The sequence below is a fragment of the Ipomoea nil genome, unplaced genomic scaffold, assembly GCF_001879475.1.
Source record: "Ipomoea nil cultivar Tokyo-kokei standard unplaced genomic scaffold, Asagao_1.1 scaffold3238, whole genome shotgun sequence".
Taxonomy (NCBI): Eukaryota; Viridiplantae; Streptophyta; class Magnoliopsida; order Solanales; family Convolvulaceae; genus Ipomoea; species Ipomoea nil.
This window is the reverse complement of record NW_017619666.1, coordinates 688,078-703,323: the sequence shown is the minus strand read 5'-3', so window position 1 is coordinate 703,323 and position 15,246 is coordinate 688,078. Positions and strand designations below refer to the sequence as shown.

At 39.4% G+C, this 15,246-nt stretch overlaps 3 protein-coding genes across 3 annotated transcripts; all 3 read right to left on the bottom strand.

Annotated features, from left to right (window-relative positions):
* Positions 1-2,335: 2,335 nt before the first annotated feature.
* Positions 2,336-3,832, bottom strand: LOC109168970. The gene is made up of 4 exons (XM_019317851.1): positions 3,804-3,832; positions 3,586-3,697; positions 2,595-3,533; positions 2,336-2,452 (listed from the first exon to the last, which is right to left on the bottom strand). Exons 1-4 carry the CDS (start codon positions 3,830-3,832, stop codon positions 2,336-2,338), a joined length of 1,197 nt encoding a protein of 398 aa, XP_019173396.1.
* A 265-nt stretch (positions 3,833-4,097) lies between these two features.
* Positions 4,098-6,825, bottom strand: LOC109168969. Its single transcript, XM_019317850.1, has 5 exons — positions 6,147-6,825; positions 5,855-6,096; positions 5,617-5,684; positions 4,691-5,544; positions 4,098-4,537 (listed from the first exon to the last, which is right to left on the bottom strand). Exons 1-5 carry the CDS (start codon positions 6,823-6,825, stop codon positions 4,098-4,100), a joined length of 2,283 nt encoding a protein of 760 aa, XP_019173395.1.
* Positions 6,826-7,305: 480 nt separating this feature from the next.
* LOC109168968 lies at positions 7,306-7,797 on the bottom strand. The gene has a single exon (XM_019317848.1). It carries the CDS (start codon positions 7,795-7,797, stop codon positions 7,306-7,308), a length of 492 nt encoding a protein of 163 aa, XP_019173393.1.
* Between the last annotated feature and the right edge of the window lie 7,449 nt (positions 7,798-15,246).

Sequence of the window (15,246 nt, the reverse complement as noted above, 5' to 3'; positions counted from 1 at the left end):
GTGTTCATGGTCTTTAGATGTGTGTTGTGTTTGGCATGCATGTACTCAATCTCGTAGATGATGAAGGTTGTATTGGTGTCGTATGGTTGTGATTACCCCTGTAAGCTTTTGGTAATTATCTAGTGGATTGGGCTGACGTGAGTTGCCCCGCAGACGTAGGAGTTGTTGCTTCGAACAGCGTAAACAATTGTTGCGTGTCTAGTTCTTTCTTTTAGCTTATTATTTATTTGTTTATCATTCTGTACCTAATTGATAAGCGTCAAAATATGCTAGTTTTGAGGAACCTAATATAGGTATTTTTGCATGTTTTTAACCTGAAAGTCTTGCTCTTGAGGGTAATTTATCCTAAAAATACGGTTTAGCACAAAGATACCTTCCCAATTGTATTTTGCATGATTATAGGTGTTTTTGGGCAAGAAAAGTGGCAAAAGAAGCTAAAAAGATCAAGGCCAAGAAAAGAACACACACGGGGACCCAAACACAGCACAAGCCACATACGTGAGGAAGAGAAAAGAAGAACTATTTCCTATTTACACCGGCCTCACGGCGTAAGAGTGGCGTAAGAAGGACAAGGCGAAAGCGAAGGAGAGTTATTCCCAAATTACGAGGGCCTCACGGCGTAAAAGCCCGTGTAAATCTGAATTAAGGAAGCCGGACGAAGCTAAGCACGAAAGGAAGACTATTTCCCATTTACGCCGACGTCACGGCGTGACGCCATGCGTAAATGGGAGGCCGAATGGAAAAGGAAATATTTAAGGCATATTTCATATTTCTTGGAGGAAGAATTACACAATTTTAGAGAGATTTTTCAGAGTTTTTAGAGAGAAGTTTTAGATCTAGATTAGCTTAGTTTTTCTCTTTCTAGGGTTTGAGCCAAAAACCTTTGGATTTGCAAGAAGATTTGGAGATTTGGAGCAATTGTGGCTTGGATCTTCATTTCCCCCTTGCTATTAAAGAGATCTAGATTGCATTTGGGTAAAATCTACCCCATACTCTTTATTGATTATATCTTGTTTTGCCTATTTTGCAATTGCTTGATCTTGATCTTAATGATGGTAAGCTAAAATTCTAGGGATTGGGATTGTTGTGAAAATTGCTATTGTGTTGATGGGTTTGTTTTGATTTCCCATATTGTGGTGATTGATTTTTGATGTTATGGATGTCTTGTTGTTCAGGGAGATCTTTGTAGCTTCCTTGGAGTAGGGCCTAACTCCTTGGTTGATGTTGGATCCCTAGATTTAGGCAAGAGATTGCTAAATCTAGGTAGGCCTTTTAACCCTCTACATATCCCGTCCTAAGATCCGAGAGGATAATGGTCCGGGAATGAACGTAGGCAAGGTGTTCGTCAAATTGCATCGTAGAGAATGAGAATTCATGCGGGAGGTGTATAGACCGAGTTGGCTACGCACTAGCAAGTCGTTCCTCTTGACTAGTAACTCACATTCAAATCACTACAACCTCTCATTTTAGGGAGCAACCAATCACACAATGCAATTGGAGCACAATCCTAACCCGTTTTTCCTTTATTTGTTTCCTATTTCTTCAAAGCTCGTCATTCTTCGTTCCATATCAATCAACTCTTTACTCAACCTTACTTGAATCGAATCACTTAACGCCAAATCAACCTCACCGTACCTTTTGCTCAACTTTCAAGTTGTCATTCCTTGAATACGATACTTGAGGTGGTTCTCACTTCCCGTTTTATTCTACCTACCTTCCTATCCACGACCCTCGCACACCAAAATCTTTTGACGACGCTTTATATAAAAGAGAACCGTAAGCGAAAAAACGATCCGATCACTGATACAGTTCTAGATAAATAATTTGGTTAAAATTGAGTAGGAACATTTAGGAATCTCTTGCATTCAAGATCTATGATCTTTTTCAATCATCTTCACCAAGACAGATGTACCACTACAGAGATGCAATCCATACGCGTATATGCAATTGTGGCAGTGAATGGAGCATTCAAACCTCTTGGAGTAGCGAAAATCCCAGTCGTAGATTTTGGGTTTGTGTAAGGAGCTATTCCCTTCTTTGTGAGCATTCTTGAATTTTTGAATTTTTTAAAAATTATTTTTCCTTAATTGTGAGCATCCTGGTAATAGGTTTTTCATTAGTATTAATTAATTTTCAATTTTACCTCCTTTGTGAGAATTCTTGAATCTATTGATAGGATGGTGTCGGATGTGGATTCAATCAATGGTTTGATCTTGCAATGTGTCCATGTGCGAAGAAGATAATTCCTAGGTTATTAAGAAGTATGAATAGAAAAGATGAGTCAATTGAGAGGTTAACTATAGGTCAGTCATGTGAGCAGTGGCAAAGGTATAAGTTAACTATAGTTTAAGTGTAGGGTACTTACATCAATCATGTGAGCAAAAGGTGTTCCCATTTCCTCTAAAGGTGTTCCCATTTCTTCTGTTCTGCTGCTTTGTGGCAGAGTGTTACTCTGCAAAAAAATAAATGAAATCAATTACATGTAAAAAAACATGTGCTAGTAGCTAATTAAACAAGGAGGTAATACTCATAGCTTTGAGAGGACATTTCCTACTATTGTGGCCTCTTTGTTTACATAAAGTGCAGTGTAATACCACATGCCTTCTAGACATATTGACCCCATCGTTTGTGATTTGATTTTTTTTTTCATCAGCTCCTCTCAACCTCAGTTTCCTTTGCATGCCAGGTTTTGCTTTGTATTCAGGTGGCAAGGGTACTTCTCTATGAGTGTGAGGCCACTCATTTGGACCAACCATTTCTTTGATGCAACATCCATAAACTTTCAAGTATGCCTCAATTGTGTAGCAACTATCTACATAATCCAAGACAATGTGTCTCTTCATCCAGATTGCACATATTGGATGTCTACATGGGATTCTAGTCAAATTCCATTTCCTGCATGAACATGTTTTCTTGCCCGAATCTACATGGTGTTGCTCCTCAGTATGCAATTTCTTCACTTCAAACAAATTCAAATCACATTGTAATGGTATATACCCACCTTCAAATTTCTCTTCTACTACAATTTTCTTCACAATGTTGGGACAAATAGGTCCTATCCATTCAAATTCCTCTTGTTTATTCTTAAATAATCTTGTCATCAAGATTGTCCGAAGCATCTCAATGCACATTATCAAAGGACATTCCCTAGCCTTAACTATCATAGCATTGAAGCACTCACTCACATTATTCACTAAAATATCCCATAGCGCAAAACATGTGAAGTGTGAGCATGACCGTTCAGATGGGTGTTTGTCTACCAACCAATCAAATGCATTGCTATCAAGGTCTTTCATCTTCCTCATTGCATCCTTAAAAGAATTCACTTTGGTGGCTCTTGCTACTACCCACAATGTGTCCTTAATTGTTTTGCCATGAAAGCCTGCATCCTTCAGATTTGCATACAAATGCCTTACACAGAATTTATGAACCACATTTGGTAGTACCACATTAAATGCAGGAATCAACCCCTTTTGCTTATCTGAAATAAATGTGAATTCATTCTCTGCCGCAACATCAATTCCTAAATCATGCTTGAGCAAAGCTAAAAACTATGACCATGCTTCGTTGTTTTCACCCCCCAACCAGTGTATAAGCAATTGGGGAAATTCCATCATTGGGATCCATGGCAGTTGCTGTCAACAAATACCCACCATACTTGGATCTTAAATGGCAACCATCAACCCCTAAAATTTTCCTGCAATGTTAGAAACCATTCTTACAGGTTTCCCGTCATATATACCATCTTAGAAATATTCTATTCCCTCCTTCTTATACATTAGATCTGTCAAAACGAGCCCAACCTGACGGGTTGGGCCCGTTTAACCCGCATTTTAGATGGGATGGGTTGGAGAATTTCCAACCTGACCCATATAACCGTGTGGGATACGAGTTATACAGGTTGGCCCGTGAGTTCCACAGGACAACCCGTATAACCCGCATCCCCACCCCCCAACCTACCACTCTCAAATTTGTTGTGTAATTGCCTAATTGGGTATTGTATTAATATTTAAAAATGTTGTTGCTAACAAGACTTGAACCCTTGACCTTTCACTTAACTTATCACTACTGAAACTTTTTTTTGAAAGCCAACAAACTTATACTGCATTAGCCATTCCAGGCTCAAGAAAAGAAGGAGGAAAATCCCTCCAGAGACAACGAGCCAAAGAGGCAGTTACATGCTTAGCCATAACATGGGAAGCCTGTACATCATCCCTACGAACATGAATTACTACTGATCTAGTCATAGAAGATAACAAACGATTACAAGCTAACAAAACATAACCAAAATAAGTACGAAACGAACTTGCATGCTTAAGACTAGAAACTAAAACAAGACTATCGGAGCACACTGAAATCCTCGAGTAACCATTCTCCCTTAGCCATGATAAAGCCTCACACAAAGCCATTGCTTCCGCCAAGAGGGGGTCATATGGGCAAATAATAGGGCCATTCCCTGCCGCCACAAAGGCACCATCCAACTCCTGCACTATAAAACCATAGGCCGGCCTATGATTAGGACCATTGAAGCCTGCATCTACACGACAAACCACACCTTCATCTAACACTGAAGCCAAACCCGGGGGTTCCTGCGCTACGCGCGTAATACATCATTGCTGATCAGCAGCAGCCCAAGAAATTCACTTCGTTGTGAACCTCCTGACCACCACACATGGCATAGGCAAATAACCATCCCAAACCGCCTCATTCCTGGCAGTCCAAATATCGTATAACAAGCCACATATCCTCCCCTGAGCTTCCGAGTTATAAGTAATCGAGTTTCTAAGCCAAAGCTCTGTCCATTGCCTAAAACTCCTGCCGTCAAAAGAAGGGATTAGTAACTGAGAGAAATTCCACACTTGTGAAGCATAAGAACAAGAACATAAGGCATGCATGATATTCTCCTCCTCCAAACCACATGCTGGGCAAACATTAATCAACTCAATTCTTCTATTAATCAAATTATCAAGAGTGGGCAGGATGTCAGACAAAGCTCTACACATAAAAATTCTCCATCTAGGTGGGACCTGTAAGCTCCACAAATTTCTCCATACTGGCAAACATGGGCCATTTACCTCTCCCATCCTTCTGTAACCATCTTTAACCGAGTAGCAACCTCTGAGATCCCTCTCCCAAAACCAATCATCATTACAATCCAAACTAACAGGGAGCTGCTTAATCAACATAACATCTCGCGGGGCAAACAACTCATCCAGCAGATCATTATTCCACCCATTTGTGGCATTATCAACCAAGTTTGAAACGAGAAGCTCTTGCCCCAGACCCGGGTGGGTCGAAGCTACATAGGGATCAATAGGATCAGGTAGCCACGGATGATTTAATACCCTAGTGGTCCTTCCATGACCAATCCTCCGCCTGCACCCAGACTTTAGTAATGTCTGACCTGCAAAAATACTCCTCCACGCATAACTCGGATTACCACCAATTGTGGCTTCATAAAACGAAGATGACAGATAGTACCTGGCTTTAAATACACGAGCCACTAGGGACTCCGGACTGGTTAAGAGGCGCATCCCTGCTTGGCTAACAGAGCAATATTAAACTGATGTAAGCGTTTAAAACCCATACCTCCAAACTTCTTAGGCACGCACATACGGTCCCAGGACATCCAGTGAATACTGCCCTGCGAACCACTCTGGCCCCACCAGTACCTGTTCATCAACCTTTCAAGAGCATTACACAAAGTCATAGGAAGTAAATAAATACTCATCGTGTAGGTAGGCATTGCCTGAGCTACACTCTTCAGAAGCACCTCTTTCCCAACCTTAGATAGCAACTTCTTGTTCCATGATCCGAACCTCTGTCTCAACTTCTACTCAACATATGCGAATACTGCACTCCTATTCCGGCCTACAACAGAAGGCAAACCAAGATATTTCCCAAAATCATCAGCTTGGCCCACCCCCAATGAACTCGCCACCTCGTTCCTTACCTCCACCTGTGTATTACGACTAAACGTAATGCTTGACTTCTGAAAGTTAACCGCCTGCCCTGAGAAAGCCTCATAAATCCCCAGACATTTCTTTACCTCCAGAGCTTCCTGCAAATTAGCCTTAAAGAAAAGTAAGCTATCATCTGCAAAAAACAGATGCGAGATAACTGGTGCCCCCTAGCCACTCTACAACCATGCAAAAGCCCTTTAGCCTGAGAGTCCTGCAACAACAGTGATAAGCCCGCAGCACAAATTATAAACAAGTAAGGAGACAATGGATCTCCCTGTCTTAGTCCCCTCGTGGGCACTATTTCCTCAGTAGGCTTCCCATTGACCAAAACCCTGTACCGTACTGTCTGCACACACAACATTACCAGCTGGACCCATCTATCATCAAAACCCAAGCCAGTCAACATATGTCGCACAAAAGGCCACTCCATCCTGTCATAAGCTTTCACTATATCAAGCTTTAAGGCCGCCCACCCAACCTGCCCTAACTGTTTCCTCCTCAAATAATGGCCAACCTCAGACGCAATAAGTATATTATCTGAGATCAACCTACCAGGTAAAAAAACACTTTGCGAAACAAAAATCAAACCCTCAAGCAATGGTTTCATACGATTAGCAATCATTTTTGCCATTATCTTATACAGCACATTACACAAAGCTATTGGCCTTAAATCAGACACAGAAACAGGAGAGCATTTCTTCGGGATCAATACAATATTAGCATCATTCAAATTTGAAGGAAAAGACTTCTCAGATAAACATTTAAGTACAAAATCAGAAACATCCTTACCGATGACATCCCAGAAGGCCTGGTAGAAGCCCGGGTTCATGCCATCCGATCCTGGAGATTTGTCCTTGCCCATAGAAAATAAAGCACTTCGCACCTCCTCCGGCTAAAAAAGACGCAGCAAATCATCATTCTGTTCTCTGGTCACACAAGACTGCAAGGTATCCACATTAAAACCCCCTGGACTCCCCCCCGAGGTGAAAATTTGCTTATAATAGCCTGTGACTACCGAGTCCAAGGCACTGCCCTCTCTCCAAACACCACCCTCATCCTTCAGTCTCTGAATCACATTCTTCTTCTTCCGGTAAGTGGCATACGTGTGAAAAAATTTAGTGTTCCTGTCAGCTCCCTAAAGCCAGTGCTGCTTAGTACGCTGCCTCCAGAAAACCTCCTCCTGAGCTAGCACCACACTCAACTGCTCATCAAGCTGTCTAAACCGAGCCAAAGAAACAGGATCACGTCTACCCCGTAAGATATTCATCTCCTTCTTAATTCCTTCAACCCGTTTCCCATACTTGTGATGGCGATCACCACCCCACCTCCTCAAACCCCGGCCTCACACACCGAGCCTGGCCTGTAAAGCCAAACCTGGAGTATTAGACCATTCCCTTTCCACCACCTCCCTGCAACCACCATCCAGTAACCATGCATTCTCAAACCGGAAACCCCGGGACCGCAACACATGATCCACCCCACCTAAATCCAGAAACAACGCCGTATGATCTGACGAGTCAGTCCAAATATTAAAGACCCTCGCCCTATCATTGCCCTGTAACCAGTCCATATTCGCCACCACTCTATCCAAACGCTCCTCCACCCAGCGTGCAGTCCCCTTCCCCCGCTCCCACGTGTAAGGGTATCCAATCATAGGCAGTGTCATCAAGCCACAGTCATCCAGAGCTTTAGCAAACCCCTCAATCAAACCAACAGGATGTGGCAACCTCCCCCTCTTCTCCGACTGCATCAATAAATCATTAAAATCCCCCAAGACCACCCAAGGAAGGTCAGAAACCCCCTTGAGAGATCGTAGAAAATCCCATGCAGCCATCCTCCTATCCCTCTATGCATATCCATAATAACAAGTCAACCTCCACAACGGCTTATCAGGCAAAGAAATCTCCAGATCAATATGATTAGTCGAATATTTAATCAAGCGTGCACCATTATTCCTGGCCCATAGAAAACACAAACCACCCCTCTGGCCGTCATTATCAACCGCAAAGCAACGCTCAAAACCCAACTTCACTCGTAGCCTCTCTGCATGACTCCTATCCACCATAGTCTCCATCAAAAACACGAACTCGGGCCTCTTCTTGGACACTAAGTCCACCACCTCCTGAACTGTCCGTGGATTGCCCAAGCCACGGCAGTTCCAAAAAAGAGTACTCATTGAGACCGGTGGGTCTGGTTCCTAGGTCCCACCAAACCGTCATTCTCCGTTTCCATCTGCGTAGCCCTCACCTCACACACCACCTCACCTTCCGGACCCCTCCTCCGCTTTGGATCCACCCTCAAACCCCTCTCCTCTCCCTCAACCACAGCAGCAGCCACATTAACCTGCTCTACCCCCAAACCCGAGACCCTTTCCCTCGACTGCCCCGGCCCTAATCTGCCATCCACTCCCTCAACAACACCCCCATCCCGAATCCCCCTCTGCTACCCCCTCCCCACCACAACACCACCATAGCCAATCTCCCCCCTCCTCTCCTGACCAAGCCGAAACCATTTATCCCCCAACACCTTGGCTGCCCCCATTCCCCCCGCCTTCAACCCCGGACCATAAATGTACTGTTCCAGCGTCAATGACGACCGACGTGCCTCTAAACAGAATTTTTCTATATGCCCCAGCTTGCCACAATAATAACAGAAAACATTAAGACGCTCATACCTGAAATCAATCCACGCCGTCGAGCCATCACGCATGACCATCTTCATGCGACGCTTAATGGGGTTCGTAACATCAAGCCCCGCACCCGAACCCTATAAAACTCCGACCATAGCCTCGTGAAATTCCGCTCATCCATACGCAAGTACACACCAACATAATCCCCGACCTTCTCTAACACTTTCTCCGTCCGATAACCCGTCGGGAGCCCAAAAACCTGGACCCAAAAATCAACTGTACTCAACACCAACGAAGCCGGATCATCATCCTCTTCTAGTGGTTGACAAAGAAACAACGCGTTCTCGAATGCCCAAGGCCCCTCCTCCAAAACTCGATGTCGATCGGCCTCATCAAAAAACGTAAAAAGGTAAAGCCCCGGACGGACATCCGTTATTTCAATACCCATCAATGGTCGCCATGCCGAAGCCATCACCCTCTTCATTATCTCCACCTTCAGATTACGATTAGTCAAGAACTGACCAACAAGAGCCCATGTGTGTCGTTCGATGCCATGCACCACCCCGCCGTCGAGCTCCTCGTCAAACTGGACTCCCACCTCCTCATCATGAATCGTGATTTGAGCCGTGCCCTCAACAAGCTGTCGGACGTCCATCAGAAACAGACGAACCAGAAGAAACACACGCTGGAATAACGTAGCCAGAACCCTAGATCTCAGGGATGAAATACGGAACCCTAATACGCAGGGATAGAGAGAGAATCCAAAAAAGTTGAGAACTTACCCGCATTATAGTCATCACTACTGAAACTATTTAAATATTAATATAAAGTTTATTTATTATATAAATGATATAAAATTATAAACTATATATTTTATAAACTTTATAACTTAATAATATTATAATTACAAAATAAAACATATTAAATGTAAACTATATAGTATTAAATATAAATTAAATAAATTATAATCATATATTAAAAATTTAAATTTAATTTCGTTCGTGTGTGTGTTCAAAAGGTTTGATGTGCGTTGTTGGAAATAGTTTTAGTTTTTAACTTAAAGGTTGGGGGTTTGATTCCTATGTTATACAATATTAAAAAAATTTAATAATATAAATTAAAAAGGGGGGGGGGGGGGGGGTTGATGGGCTGACCCATTGGGTTGGGAAAATCGCGTCCCGAACAAAAATAGGTCGTGCCCCGTTTCTTGTTGAACCCAAGACAGGCCAACCTTGGCCCATTTTGACAGCTCTACTATACATACTCACTCATCTTCAAAATAGAAGTTGTATTTGGATTTGATCTTTGAATCTCAAAATAGTAGTTCCAAAACTAACATGGCAATCATGTGTATCTGTGAATGTCGTAACCCTCCAACAGTTCACATCCTTTATCCATCTTAGGGTTATTGACCATGGACATCCAATTTGTTTACACTTGGCAATACACCTTACTTTGTCATTCTTTTCAAACTTTATATTTTTCCCTTCTTTGATATGGCTTCTTTAAAATCAGTTTTTTGCCCAAATGTCATTCCAACACTGAAATGAGGGTTGTTCATGTCACAAGTCTTAAAATTTAGCCATATATCAACCTCTACTTCTTCATCACTACCATGAGGTGTCTCTTCATTAGAAAAACTCACTTGGAAATTCATTTTATCACTGCCAGGTTCACCCTCCTACAAAATGTTACTCGATCCTATCCCATGATATTCCACCTTTGGATCTATTGCTTTATCAAACTGAATATCATCTTATCCTACCCCTACACTATGCAATTCTTCTTTCACTTCATGTTCATAATCAAAATCTTCATTATCACTTTGTTCAAGATTTAAGCCTCCAATGTTTATCCACACATCTACTTCCCTATCTTTATCACTAAAATGAATTAAATCACATGCTTCATTGTCTGAAATTACCTCAATCAACCCTTCACCTACTACAATATAGAGCTTACATTCACTACTATTATACCCTAACTCTATGACTTTCTCTTGAAGAGTCATAAACCACCATTCATCAACATCCATGTAGTCAAAATGATCTATACAACATTCTACATATGTCACTAGTTCACTCATTAATATCCTCCCACCATGCCTAACATTAAGTGTAATGCTACTGTCATCACCATCCTCGGAATGATTCAAATAAGTAACAAACAAAAAACACATCCATCAGAAAGAAAAGAAAGAAAAGAAAAAAAAAACAGAAAGAATAGTAGTGGTCTCCCCGGTACCCTATTTTACAAACACACAAAACACTTTCGTGTTCACTATACAATGCTCAACAATTATGCTACTGGTGCCCTCGACACCCTATTATACAAAGACGATGAATTTACCTATGCACAGTGGTCCCCCTCTTTACTTAACCCTATAAAAGACTCACATTGAACACATAGACACAAACTGAACATACAAAACACAAAGATACACATAGACACTTAGACTCACATTCGAAACACGAAGATACAAAACTAGGATAAACAAAGTAAAAACATATTTTGCGTACCATATATTGGAAAGTTTGAACTCCTAGACATTCGAATCACCATGAGTTGTTGCCAATTTTTTGCCTAATTCACTTCCTTTTGTCAAAAAGCTTGAGAAATTGTACAAATTAGGGTTTTTGTTCGACTATGGTGTTAATTGGGGGAGGATGTGAACTAACGAACGGTTGTATGGGGTTACCGACAAGTGTATTAGGCGCCAATGAGGTGAATAGACAAGATTGCCCTCGATTGATGAAATCCTCATAGTTGAGGGACCATATCGATAATTAACTCTCCTTTATTATCTTTATAAAGGAATTGAAATGTAATCATAGTTATATTCTCATCCTTAAGTAGTAGAAGCTATCGATACAAGCTAACCTCCCCATATAGGTTGGCCTATGACGAGGCAATGAAAAATGGGTTGGCCCATTTTTAAAATAGCTTCGAGATTTGTAAACTCAACTTACACTTTGATAGGTTGGGTAAATGAGATAGGCTATTAATATACTTTTCAAACTGCAAATTTCAAAATTATACATTTAAATAATACTAAAATAATATCATATAAAAATATGTTTTTTAAAATACATAATTATGCATTAATCAAGTTAAAAAAGAAAAATTTACAAAGCACTTCATTACATTATGAAAGGGGAAAAAAAGTTAAAACTTTAGGGTATGTTTACTAATTGAAAAATTTCTCTAGTTTTTTTTTTTTTTTTTTTTTTGGAAAAAATTGAAGAATTGTAAAATACAAAACATAAAACATATTTATTACTACACACTTTTTGATTTTGATAACATTTATTTTATTGGAGAATGTGTCACCGGCACATCTTACTCTCTATTAGTCAAGTTCTTGCAATATATGATAATATCCGGCTAAGGCTCAAATATATTAAGCTTGGAAATTAAATTTACTATCTAAAAATGATATAACCATCAAATAATATCCAGTATAACAAAGCATTGATAACTTATGAACCATGAAATGAAGATGGAAAAACATATGAAAATCAGGAAAAAAGAAAAAGTAAAAACAAACAAAACATAGTAGAGAAGGGGATAAGCATGTAGAGTTCAGTTCCATCTTAACAGAGGGTTGGGGACCCTTTGTCATGTTGTTGGGAGTCACTGTTTGTCTGTCTCTTGGAACTATTATGCTTTGTTTGAACTTACCCCTAGCTGCCTTTAAAAAATAAAAATAATTCATTTCCCCATCAATACGATATATGAATTGATAGGGTGCATTGGGCTCAAATTATTCAAACTTGATTGGATAAATTTTTGAGTTAAATTTAATTATATAGTTGAGATCTAATAGTTCAAGTAATGAGTGAAGTTAAAGTAATGAGTCAAGTTAAATTTGAACACTCAATCAAATACTTATTTCAAACAACTCGCGAACCTAATCAAGTGTTATATATATATATATATATATATATATATATATATATATATATATATATATATATATATATATATAACATTACAAATTAAGTTAATATATATTTATATTTTTTATATTATAAAATGATCATAATCATTAATCGAGATGTAATATTGATGAATTTTGTTATAAAATTTAGTTGTAAAATACTTATTATTACAATTTTTCTGTAAAAAGTTATTTTTAGAATACAATTTATTAAAAATTTATACAATTTAGTTGTAAAATACATACGATCTATTTGGTTCGCAAAAAATATTTGAGGAGGAATGAAATTGAAGTTCTATGAAAAAGAAATAACAGGAGGATTAATTACATTTTTTGGTTGGTGGAAAAGAAATTACTGAGAATATTGATTTATTGTTTGGTTGGGTAATGAGTATAAAGACAAAATACACAACAACACAACAACAACAACAACAACAACAACAACAACAACAACAACAACAATAATAACAATAAAAATAATAATAATAATAATGATGATGATGATGATGATGATGATGATGATGATGATGATGATGATGATGATGATGATGATGATGATGATGATGATGATGATGATGATGATGATGATGATGATGATGATGATGATGATGATGATGATGATGATGATGATGATGATGATGATGATGATGATGATGATGATGATGATGATGATGATGATGATGATGATGATGATGATGATGATGATGATGATGATGATGATGATGATGATGATGATGATGATGATGATGATGATGATGATGATGATGATTGATGATGATGATGATGATGATGATGATGATGATATGATGATGATGATGATGATATGATGATGATGATGATGATGATGATTGATGATGATGATGATGATTGATGATGATGATGATGATGATGATGATGATTGATGATGATGATGATGATGATGATGATGATGATGGATGATGATGATTGATGATGATGATGATGATGATGATGATTGATGATGATGATGATGATGATGAGGGAAAATGGTCAAATAAGCTCTTAAACTTTACCTATAAAGTCAATTAAGCCCCTAAACATTACAAAGTAGCAATTAAACCCATAAACATGTCATTTTGATGCATTGAAGCCCAACAACCACTTAATGGCAAATTATGCCCTGGAAACGTGTTCACCATGAATGGTGAACATGGGCCCAAACGGCATCGTTTTTACGGGGAAAAAAATTAGTTAATTTGCTGTTAACGGCGTTTTGCCTTTTATGTTCAGATTATGAATTTACATTTATTAAATTATGAATTTTCTGTTATAAAATTATGAATTTACATTTATTAAATTATGAATTTTCTGTTATGAGATTATGAATTTACACTTATGTAATTATGAATTTTCTGTAAATTCATAATCTCATAATAGAAAATTCATAATCTAATAATAGAAAATTCATAATTTCATAACAGAAAATTTATAATCTCATAAAAGAATATTCATAATTTCATAACTGCACATTCATAAATCTATGCCTCCACATTCATAATTTATGAGTGTTCAAGAAGCTTGCGTGAAGAGGAAGTGAAACCGCGAAATGTGAAAGTGAAAGAAGAAAAGTCGCGCTGGAAAAAAAAAAATATAACGGTGCCGTTACCGTTGGGACCGTGTTCACCATGGATTGTGAACACGGTTCCATGGCATAATGATTGCCACTTAATGACCTGTTATTGCAGGTCACAACAATTCCGGCTACCTTCAAACTCACTCCAGCCACATTCCAATTAACTCCAGTGAATTTCCGATCAACTCCACCAATTTTTTTTTTTTTAAATAATAATCAAAAAAGTGACCCAGGGCAAATTTCCGATCAACTCACAGACCTCACATGTATTGGTGATGCCCTTTCCCGACCTGGGTTGCGGCCGTTCATTCAAGAACACAACTTTATCGTTGTTGATAATGGTAGGAAGACCTCTGTATCTGAACCGATTGCCAAAACCAGGTCAACGCCGCAAATTGGAGGAAAAAAGACGAAATCTTTGACGGAAAAAGTACCTGATTGGCGCGGTGGTCTTTGTGATTGGCTAAACAGATGGACCAGATGGTGAAATTGGTGCAGTCAAGGCAATACATGTTGCATTCGCTCTTGTGGGAATCGGCATGGAGTTTGCATTGAACGAAGAAGCACTCTCGCAGCAGAGGCTAGCTTCAGCCATGGCAACCACCGGTTGTCGCCCTCGTCCGGCCCTCCAACTCCCTAAACCCACAAAACAGACTCAATCAAAACGGACCACCAAACGGCGGAGAAACAAAATGGAGGAAAGGGTGGCGGAAACTCACCATGATTCACTGGTTATTGGGCTTGAATTCCCGGACGGTGGTTTCCTAATTGTCGATCGCCAACTTGAAAAGCGGCTTAAGGGGTCACTTTTTTTAGTGCTTTTTTTTTTTTTTTTTTTTTTTTTTTTCAAAATGTGGTGAAGTTGATCGGAAATTCACCGGAGTTAATTGGAATATCGCCGGAGTGGGTTTGAAGGTCACCGGAACTTTTGTAACCTACAATAACATGTCATTAACTGGTTGCTGGGCTTTAATGCATCAAAATGACATGTTTATGTGTCTAATTGCAACTTTATAATGTTTAGGGGCTTAATTGATTTTATAGTTAAAGTTTGAGGGCTTATTTGACCCTTTTAGAAAATTCTAGAGGACAAATTTGTCATACTAATTTCTAGGCAAAACAA